General features: G+C 41.0%; 1 protein-coding gene across 1 annotated transcript; it reads right to left on the bottom strand.

Moving 5' to 3' along the window:
* Positions 1 to 3,749: 3,749 nt before the first annotated feature.
* OR5V1 (olfactory receptor family 5 subfamily V member 1) lies at positions 3,750 to 4,703 on the bottom strand. Its single transcript, XM_036070836.2, has one exon. The coding sequence runs from the start codon at positions 4,701 to 4,703 to the stop codon at positions 3,750 to 3,752; it is 954 nt and encodes a 317-aa protein (XP_035926729.2).
* Positions 4,704 to 11,195: the final 6,492 nt, after the last annotated feature.

The following is an 11,195-nucleotide window of genomic DNA, read 5'->3' as shown; positions in this document are numbered from 1 at the left end:
TCCACAAATAAGTGAAACCATATGATAATTGACTTTCTCTGCTTGATTTATTTCACTTAGCATAATCTCCTCCAGTCCCATCCATACTGATGCAAAATTTGGGTATTCATTCTTTCTGATGGCTGAGTAATAGTCCATTGTATATATGGACCACATCTTCTTTATCCATTTGTCTGTTGAAGGGCATCTCGGCTCTTTCCACAGTTTGGCTATTGCAGACATTGCTGCTATGAACATTGAGGTGCATATGGCCCTTCTTTTCACTACATCTGTGTCTCTGGGGTAAATACCCAGGAGTGCAATTACTGGGTCATAGGGTAGCTCTATTTTTAATTTTTTGAGGAACCCGACTCTGAAAGGTAATGTTTTAACAGGATGCCAAGAGTCTCCCCCCAAAAAGAGTTGATTCCAAATGCCTCCTGAGACTTATTTCATGCCACAGTTGAAAATGGAGGGAGGAGAAATACTCAGCCAGGAAAGAGAAGGAATTCCTGCTATTTGCAACAACAGGGGTAGAACTTGAGGACATAATGCAAGGAAAAAGCCACACAGACAAATACTGTATGGTGTCATTTATATGTGGAATCTTTAAAAAAAAAAAAAAAAGTCAAACTCATAAAAACAGAGAGTGGAAAAGTGGTTTCCAGGGTTGGGAAGTGGTGGTCAGTAAAAGAAAGAGGGAGTTAAAAGGGTATAAACTTTCAGCTCTAAGGTGAATGAGGTCTGAGGATCTAATGTTAAACATGATGGCTATCTAGAGTTGAGAACACTGTATTGTATAATTAAAATTTGCTAGGAGAGCAGAACTTAAATATTGTCATCAAGAAAAAAAGATAAATATGAGAGGTGATGGATGGATGGATGTGTTAATTAACAGGATAGGAGGGGCCTTTTCACGATGTATACTTGTATCAAATCACCACGATGTACACTTTAAATATCTTACAATTTTATATGCCAATTATATTTCAATAAAGGTGAATTTAAGAGAGAAAATATATATATAATGACCAATTGGAATTCATCAAAAGTCAACATTTTTGCTTTTTAAAAGACAGTATAAAGGAAAATGGAAAGGAATGTTGCAGGATGTAGTAACTGTGGGGAGAATTATTTAGTTTCTAAAGGAGATCAGGTGATAAGACAGGCAGTTCCTAGGAGACTGAATGCACTGACCACAGATCATTGTTGTCAGGTGGAGGTCTCTTTGAAACTGGGAAGGAGTCTGCACACAGCACCGCCATGGGAGAGTTAACTCAGAAGTGAGGTGCGGGCGACAGGTGTGGGCTAGGCACTGTGGCAGAGCACAAAGATGAGAACCAGGATGCCAGCTAGGGAGGCATGAGCAGCTCTGAGGAGGAGGAGAAACAGCTTCTGGCAGAACTGGGAAGGAAGGAACTAGACCCTGGCCCCTCCTCCGTGAGCCCTTCTCTCTGCCCTACATTGCAAGGAACTTCTTTGCATCTCTCAGCCTCCTTCCTTATCTTTCACATTTTCTCTCCCTTTCCCATATTTCTTTCTTTCTTGGACCACTTTGCTTGCCCACTTCTCTTGTCTTCATGCCTGTTCCTTACGTGGTAATAACACAGAAAAAGCAGTACGTTAGTACCTTTGCTTTTAATATGTGTGATTCCTACTCTCTTTTCTAACTATAGTTACTATGCAACAAACAGTTTCTATTCCCCCCCCAAACAACCTATAGTTACCTTTCTGTATATTTTTCTCCAATTCTGTGATCTAATTTTTTTTCAGCAAAGACTTTATTTTTGTATTTTATTTTTTATGTTCAGTTAACCAACGTATAATACATCATTAGCTTTTGATGTAGTGTTCAATGATTCATCAGGTGTGTATAACACACAGTGCTCATCACAACACATGCCCTCTTACTACCCATCACCCAGCTACCCCATCCTTCAACCCCCTCCCTTCTGCAACCTTCAGTTTTTTTCCTGGAGTCCAGAGTCTCTCATGGTTTGTCTCCTTCTCTGATTTCTTCCCATTCAGTTTTCCCTCCCTTCCCCTATGGTCCTCTGCCATATTCCTTATGTTCCACATACGAGTGAAACCATATGATAATTGTCTTTCTCTGCTTGACTTATTTCACTTAGCATAATACCCTCCAGTTCTATCCATGTCAATGCAAATGGTAGGTATTCATCCTTTCTGATGGCTGAGTAATATTCCACTGTATATATGAACCACATCTTCTTTATCCAATCCTCTGCTGAAGTACATCTTGGCTCCTTCCACAGTTTGGCTATTGTGGACATTGCTGCTATGAACATTGGGGTGCAGGTCCCCTTCTTTTCACTACATCTGTATCGTTGGGGTAAATACCCAGGAGTGCAATTTCTGGGTCATAAATAGCTCTGTTTTTAATGTCCTGAGATAACTCCATACTGGTTTCCAGAGTGGCTCTACCAGCTTGCATTCCCACCAACAGTGTAAGAGGGTTCCCTTTTCTCCACATCCTTGCCAACATCTGTCTTTTCCTGATTCGTTCATTTTAGCCATTCTGACCAGTGTGAGGTTGTATCTCATTGTGGTTTTGATGTGTGTTTCCCTGATGCCGAGTGATGTGGAGCATTTTTTCATGTGTCTGTTGGTCATTTGTGTGTCTTCTTTGAAGAAGTGTCTGTTTATGTCTTCTGCCCATTTCTTGACTGGGTTATTTGTTTTTTGGGTGTTGAGTTTGAGAAGTTCTTTTTAGATCTTGGATACCAGCCCTTTATCTGATATGTCATTTGCAAATATCTTCTCCCATTCCATGGGTTGCCTCTTGGTTTTGTTGACTGTTTCCTTTGCTGTGCAGAAGCTTTTTATCTTGATGAAGTCCCAAAAGTTCATGTTTGCTTTTGTTTCCCTTGCCTTTAGAGAGGTGTCTTGAAAGAAGTTGCTGTGGCCAAGGTGGAAAAGGTTGCTGCCTGTGTTCTCCTCTATGATTTTGATGGATTCCTGTCTCCCATTGAGGTCTTTCATCCATTTTGAGTTTATCTTTGTTTTAGATAAAGATTTCCTAAATTCTAAATACCCTATAAAATAGTAACATGTCGTGTGGCCTTATTTCTAGAAACATTCTTTCAGGATATTCCATTTTTTGGACACAGTAAGGAATATAAGCTGGGATTGAGAAACTATGACTGTCTTCCTTCCAACATGAAGATAAATTGTCATTGACCCATGCAACTGGGGAAAAAACTAACCTTAATTGTCAGCAGAACCAGAGATAAAACATCATTTCATCTTGATTCACATAGCTCTGTCAAAAGCAGTGTAATGTGAACTCAGTGCATTGATTATGATGCTTTTTTAAGAAGAACTTAATAAAGAAAGAAAAGCCAAAAGCATGACTTAAGTAGTAAGAAGAGGAATATAATAAACATATATGAGGAGCATTAGGATAAGGGCTTTCACATTCCTCAACATATAAGTGGTAATACACAAAGGAAGGAAAGTACTAGAAGGTAATGACCATCAAGCACATATTGCATGAAAGAGTGGCACCATATTCAGGAATGGACAGTATTCTAAGGAGAAAATTACCTAAAAACAGCAACATCCATGTCTCTTGCACAGGACTAACTAAACTAAAGCTCAAGAATATGTACACTTAGACTTGAGTGTGTCAACTGTTCACTATCTGTCCCAACACTGCAATCAACCTGTAAGTTTAGTGTCACTGTCAACAGTTGGCTAGTGAAAAGTTAATTTCTGATATAAGAATATTGGTTACAGATGAGTGAAAGTTACATATCAAAAGAGGGAATCGGCATCTGCCACCTTCTCCCCATGGCCTTCACAGCCCCTTTGATGTCTTTATTCCTCAGTGTGTAAATTACAGGGTTTAGCATGGGGGTAACAACACTGTACAATACGGAGATTAGTCTGTCTTTCTCCAGTGAGTAAGATGAGATGGGCCGCATATATGTGAAGATGGTGCTGCCGTAGTAGAGAAGGACAATGAACAGGTGTGAAGCACAGGTTGAAAAGGCCTTTTGCCTCCCCTCTGAGGACTGGATCCTCAAGATGGTAGAGATAATAGAGAGGTAGGAAAGGACGATGCCCAGGAAAGGAGCCCACCCAATGAAGACCCCAATGGAGAGCAATGCCAACTCATTTACAGAAGTGTCCCCACAAGACAACAGCAGCAAAGGGGGGATGTCACAGAAGAAATAATGAATCTGGTTGTTGCCACAGAAGGGCAGGCGGAAGGTAAGTGCTGTGTGCACGACTGAGTTGAAGAAACCCCCAGTCCAGCATGAGGCGGCTAACCGGCCATACAGGGCCCTGTTCATAATCACTGAGTACCTGAGGGGTTTGCAGATTGCAATGTAACGGTCATATGCCATGGCTGCCAGGAGGAGACACTCTGATCCTACAAAGAAAATGAAGGCAAAAATTTGAGCCACACATCCTCCATAAGAAATGCTCTTCTTCTCTGATAGGAGATGCACCATCATCTGGGGGACATTGGTGGTGGTGTAGCAGATGTCAAGAAAGGCCAAATTCCTTAGAAAATAGTACATGGGAGTATGTAGATGTGGATTAGCCATGGTCACCAAGATAATGAAGAGATTTCCTCCCAGAGTACAGATATAAGTCATAAGGAATACTGTGAAGAGTAGAACTTGCAAATCATTTAGGTTGGAGAATCCCAAGATGATGAATTCAAACAGAGCTGTTTGATTCTTTCCTTCCATGATGTTACCCACTTCCTTTTGGGGGATTAGGCAAAGAGAAACTCAGATTACAATAATCCTATGCTGCAGTAGCAATGGTCTGCAAAACAAGGGAACAAGTGTTACAGAGGACAGTCATTACCGTGCACATCAGATTCCAACCCAGAAGGGCAGCATCCTCCAGAGCTCATACCTACCACCGAACACAGACATAAGTGATCCAGTGTTTCACTTGTAAATAAAATCTCAAAAATACACAATACAGACAGTATTTAATTAGAAAAAAATCACAAGAGGGCACCGTACACCCTACGAGTTCCATATTAATAATGGCTGGGTCAGTTCCACCTGCAATCATCCTGGTGACATGTGAACACGAGTTGCAGAACAGAATGTGCAAGAATCTCTGAGCAAAAACCCTTAATGTCTCCACCAAAGAAAGAAAACATCCACTAATGATTTGGTGTATGTCCTTCTAATCAGTTTTCCATGCATAAATATTTAAAAGTAGGCTCAGAGAGTACACATTCTAACCCGTTTTTTCCTCAAGCACCATATTGTGATAAATTCTCATGGCCATAAATATTCTCCTAAAACATGATGTTTGGGTTATATACAAGTCTTCATAAGAATACAGGAAACTTTTAATATCTTCCTTATTAGTGGATATTTGTATTTTTTTATTTAATTTGTTATAATAAGCTTCAGTAATAAGCATACTGAATTAGAAACCCCAAATTTCAGGTTAAGTTACTTGTATTTTAATAAACTTTTCAGGAGACTCATCCCAATAAATTAGAGACCCAGTGCTCTGGAAGCTTGAAAAGCCATTTGGCTAATGCAGGATTCCATGTCTGTGTACAGTCACCACAGGTGCCGTGTGGAGGAGGACTCTCACAACTTTGGAGCACTTTCTATCCAGATTCTCACTAACTCCTTCCCCTTTCATAAGTCCCCAAGACAAGTAATTGAGTAATGCTGCCATTCCAATTTCTAGATGAAAACACTGAGTCTCAGTGAAATAAATGTCTGGCAGAGTTATGTAGCCACTGGGTGAAAAAAATACATATAGTTTTATCTCTCCCAAACTGATAGACTTTCAATTGGGTGTCTAAAAATTTAATTTCCCTTAACTGATGACAATAGAATGCTCTCTAAATATATTTTTAATATGGTTTATATTCATACAATTGGATTATTTTAGTTTCAAACTTTTAATGACTTGTATTTCTATTAATGGCAATATGCTATGTCTGTACCATCTTGATAGTTCAATCTAACTGTTACTAAACATCTGGTCTTTTGCTTGAATATGTTTATTTGAATAATTGATTCCCAGGATAGTTGTTATTTCCTGGCCGGATGTAAATTAATTTGAATGTTCGTGTTTGTGTCATTAAAGAATACTGTTCTAGACTTTAAGTTGGTTAATAAAAATGCTTGATAAAATTAAAATGGTTATACAAAGGATCCCTTAGTTCAAAATGCTCAAGTTCTAATTCAAGAAGAATGAATTGTGCAGTTTGATATCTGAAGCAAATTATAGGAGCTAAAGAGAGAACTAAAACTTTTTAGAAATGAAGGTAAGTACTGGGCCTTTACTCAAACAGCACTTCTTTGACTGCTCTGCTCTGTGCCCATGTGTGTGTCTGAACCTTAAATTCAGAAGGATGAGAGAACACGCCAGATAAAGGTTCAGATTCCCTTAGTGTATATTTCACATTACCAGGAGCAAATGAATTCTCCAGGACAACTATATTTCCATCAAAAGAATCCCCAAACCCTGGTCATTCCTAAACTCTGCTTACACTTTTACCTTTTTAACCCTTCCTCCTACTTCTGAGGATAAATTAGACCAATCCACTAGGCTAACTCATCCTGCTCATTTTATTCAATCATATTTCAAGAAACTTCTCTTTGCTGGGCATGTTGGTTTGTGCTAAAAATAAAATGATGAACAAAGCAGAATTTGACTGTACATTCAGGAGAATGCACATTGGGGGTTATAAATTTACCAAATGGTTTTTTTAATATAATAAAAACTATAATAATCGCTTTAAAAGAAAGCAACATAGGGCTCACCCTGTTTTGGAGAAGTCATCAAAAGCTTCCCTTAGAAAATGTGAATTGAAATCTCAAGCATGGACAGAGGTTAAGTAGGTGAAGGTGAGTTAGGTGTGAAGAACCTTCACACTAAGAAGAGCAGGTACAGGTTCTGGAGGCTGGAGGAAGCATGAGGCTAGGAAGCCCAGGAGCCTGGGATGAAGGGGAAAGACAGGAGGTGCTTTGGTGGAGTTGGAGTCATTGGGAATCTAAGAGCAGGAGGACGATATTTCTGGGACCTGAGTTGTCCATGTTCTAGAAAGGCCCTTCTGGCCACTGTATGGACAATGGAATGGAAGGCATAGCAGTGGACAGAACAAGCCACCAAGTTCATCCAAACAGGGGGGTGATGGCATTTCAGACGAGCATGGTAAGCATTGAGTCAGAGGAAATGGAGGCAGTGGAGGGATAGATAGTAGGAGACACAGTTTTTACAGTCTTAGTAGGAGGTGGGAAGAGGGTGGGTTAGGAATAATAATCATAACTGACATACATGGAGTGATCAACCATTCTACAAGCCTTAAAGTAGCCCATTCTCTCACCAAAACACATAAACCTATGAAATAGCATATCACACCCATATTGCAATAAACATTTTTAAAAATAACCTTCAGAGAGATTAAATAATTTGCCTAAAATTACACAGCTATGACATGGTGACACCAAGTTCTACATTTCAGTTTGCAACCTTGATGATATGCTGTGCTGACCTAGGTCCCTGGTTTTAGCAACTACATGGTTAACACGATGAGTCATGAAAACAGGGAAAGCTGGAAGGGGCCTAGCTCCAGGAGGAGATGATGGGTTCAGGGCTAGCCATGTTATGTTTGAGGCATCTTTGAGATATCTGAGAAAAGATATCATATAAACATTTGGTATTTGGACCTGAGAGGAGAGGTCATCCTAGATCTGCAAGTTCATAACACATCAGTGTTGAAACAGTTTGTTTCATGGAGCCCTGTGCTGGCAGCCACACCTCCTTCCTCAGGGTCTCCCACACCTTCACTTTCTCCTAGGGATCTCCTCATGCTGTGGCCTTGTCTACTGGGCCCCAAGTCTTGGCTGCCCTGCAATCATCCTGCTCATGTCCACCACACCTTCCCTGTGTTCCCGTTACTCATGAGCTGCTATGCACTGGCTGGGTGACACTGCGCTCCTGCTGACCACTGTCTGCCTCCAAACTAGAGTATCTTCTCCTTTGTTTTTCAGGATCATTTCTATCCACTCAACCTGGATGTCTTTCTTCCTCTCCCCATTTCTATCTGTCAATCTTCATTGTTTCAAATCTCAGCTTCAATGACACTGTTTCCTTCAAATGAAACTTAAGTTTATGTTTGAGGCATCTTTGAGATATCTGAGAAAAGATATCATATAAACATTTGGTATTTGGACCTGAGAGGAGAGGTCATCCTAGAGCTGCAAGTTCATAACACATCAGTGTTGAAACAGTTTGTTTCATGGAGCCCTGTGCTGGCAGCCACACCTCCTTCCTCAGGGTCTCCCACACCTTCACTTTCTCCCAGGGATCTCCTCTTGGAAACCGCAGACCTCTTGGAAACTGCAGACCTTCTTGGAAACTGCAGACCTCCACTCCACCACTCAACACACATGTATTTGTGCAATTTATATCACCCATTTGGCCATAATCCTTGAGGATACTTGTCCTGTCTTACTCATCTATTTCCTATAGTTATCTGGGGGACACAATGGTTTAACTTTCAGTAATTGATTGCTACTGTTTGAATGTCAGGCACTCTGGCAGAATTTCCAAGAAAAAAAAGAGAGAGAGAGAGCTCCTTCCCTTCCTCACATATTCAGAATTCTGTAGCACTTAGAAAAAAGGCTTCATATCTACCATATCATCTTAGTCTCATACAATCATGAGTTACGGTTTCAAAAACTAAAAGTGACAGAAGATACCTGACTCTTTTAAGCTCACACAGTTAACAGAATAGAAAAACAATTATACTATCTCCAAATCTGGAACAATGTCCCCCAGGTGGTACTCAAGTCATGATCCACAGGTGACAGCTGCCCCTCCTACAGAAGAGACTAAGGGCTGTGAGTCACCATGTGAAGCACAGATAATTCACAGAGTTACATGAAAACGGCTTCTTCCTCTCTTATCCAAGACCACAAAATCTCATATAATATAAGAAAAAAAAAAAAAAGGTTTCCAGGGATTCACAGCATAGGAAGATCTTGAGGATGGCCACGAAGGACCCATAAAGAATTGTTCTCAGAAAACTCAGGGGCACCTGGGTGACTCAGTTGATTAAGCATCTGCCTTCAGCTCAGGTCATGATCCCAGAGTCCTGGGATGGAGCCCCACATTGGGATCCTTGCTCAGCAGGGAACCTGTTTCTCCCCTGCCTGCCATTCCTCCTGCTTGTGCTTGCTCTCTCCCTCTGTGTGTGTGTGTGTGTGTGTGTGTGTGTGTGTGTAATAAATAAATGAATAAATCTTTAAAAAAAAAAAAAAGAAAGAAAGAAAAAAAATTCATGAGAAAGCGTGCTTTCCAGGCTCTCAGTTCTGACTTCCTGCTTCCTTCTAAGGGACTCGAGGCCTCTTTATTAGAGAGAATTCTCAAAAACGGCACCTTAGAAATGCAGAATGTTTAAATTGCAAGGATCTCTAAAGTACATTATCCAATCCCTTACTCATAACTGAAATCCCATAGCAAACACATAAGCTGAATGAGCACATAATAAATAAATAAATAAATAAATAAATAAATAAATAAATAAATAATCCATAAATAAAAACTAGCATGCAGTTGTACCAGGTCAATGTGAGAGACAGCTTCCCATGATAAAGTCACACAATATGTGTTTCTGATGTTCTCCACAATGCAGGGTATTCTAGTCTCTTCTCTTTTTTGCAGAATAAAGACATTACTTTTTATTTAATAAAGAATCAGCAAACCAGCAGATGGACATTCTGAGTGATATCAAATTACCAGAAACAAAGGAAGCGCCACGCTTACACATATTCAGCCTATTCCACCCAAAGCACAGACAGTTTGATTACTCCCTCCCCAGGGTCATCATGTAAGAAGTTAGTTGGACAATTAGGTAGTCAGAGCCAGGGTCCCCAGCAAGCAGAGACCCATAACAGCTAAGACCACAGTAGCATTCTGTCTAGCAGCTTCTGCAGAAGTGACTTTTGCAAAAGATCCTGAGACAAAACAATTAACCATAAAACATTTGTCACTATCACTAGTTAAGACCTAAGTCTCCAGATGTCAGCCCAAAAAGACCGTGAGCACTCAATATTAACCTGATAGGTAGACGTGCATGATCAAAACCCTGATCGGCATGCCTTAGCAGCCAATCTGCAAGAGGTCCACACTCTGGTTGCTTAAAATAGTTCCACAAAAGAGCTTATAACAACCCCTAGATTTAAATGCCAAAATGGCAACCCTCTGGAGTCCCTTCCTTCTCCAGAAGCCTTGTACTATGGCTCAATAAATTTTGCTTTGCTGTCCACCACTCTTCACCTGCTCTACCTCTTCATTCTTCCAAGTGGCATGCCCAAGAACCTCAGGTACTAAAGGAATAGAAATCCTGTAACAATCATACTCCCCTTTCCACCCATCTCTCTCACAGAGCAAGGCAGGGAAAAGTCTATCTCCGAGAGAAGTGGAGCTCTAGCTGCGCAATTAGAAAATACTTACTCATCTGTGATCAAAACTATGCCAGAGGAGCAGAGATTACCATTCAGACTCTTAGAACCTGATGTGGGACTGCTTTTATGAGCACAAGGAAGTGGCAGATAATAATGGCCCCTGGAGACTCTGCATGAGGGGTCTCTACCTGAGTGCCTCCTCGATCCCTGGAGGCCAGTGCATGGATTGGAGTGGGCACCAGGATGACCCTCGATGCAGATGATTCCCATGTCCTGCAGGGCTGTTTCCAGGGCCTTGGAGACACACCTCTGGGACATCGGGCACAGGTCCTGAGACTCGCTTCCAGGTTCCTGCCTCAGCTCCTGAGCATCTGGCCGTCCTCCAGCAGCTCTAGTACCATTGTAGCTCTGCTTCAGGAAGTCTCATGAGGAGTCAGAACTGCTCCTCTTGGCCCACAGCTGACCACTGAGAAACATCTTGCACCCTTTCCCGACCATCAGAGGGGATGCAGTTCAGTAGTTTCTTGTTGCTTTGCCACAGCTGGTATATCAGTCCTTAGACTCTAAAATTCCCGGCATATGATCAAACTCTCTCACTGGATCTCTTTTTCTCTGCTGACTTAAGGAGAAGCATCCTTATTTCCTTCTAGAGCTGGGGAAGCTTATATAGCACACCAATCTCACCAAGGAAAGTTCATGCACAGATTAACTCTTCAGCCACTGGATGAGTTCATTAAATATCCACTTCTTTGCAGGTTATGAATAAGTTGGTGGTCTAGGATC

The sequence above is a fragment of the Halichoerus grypus genome, chromosome 3 (assembly GCF_964656455.1).
Source record: "Halichoerus grypus chromosome 3, mHalGry1.hap1.1, whole genome shotgun sequence".
NCBI classification, from domain to species: Eukaryota; Metazoa; Chordata; class Mammalia; order Carnivora; family Phocidae; genus Halichoerus; species Halichoerus grypus.
Note: the sequence above shows the minus strand (reverse complement) of the source record. Positions and strands in the feature narration are given on the sequence as shown.

Bases quoted from the DNA above. Each gene is read 5' to 3' on its own strand.
- OR5V1 (XM_036070836.2), bottom strand. From the start codon at position 4,703: ATGGAAGGAAAGAATCAAACAGCTCTGTTTGAATTCATCATCTTGGGA.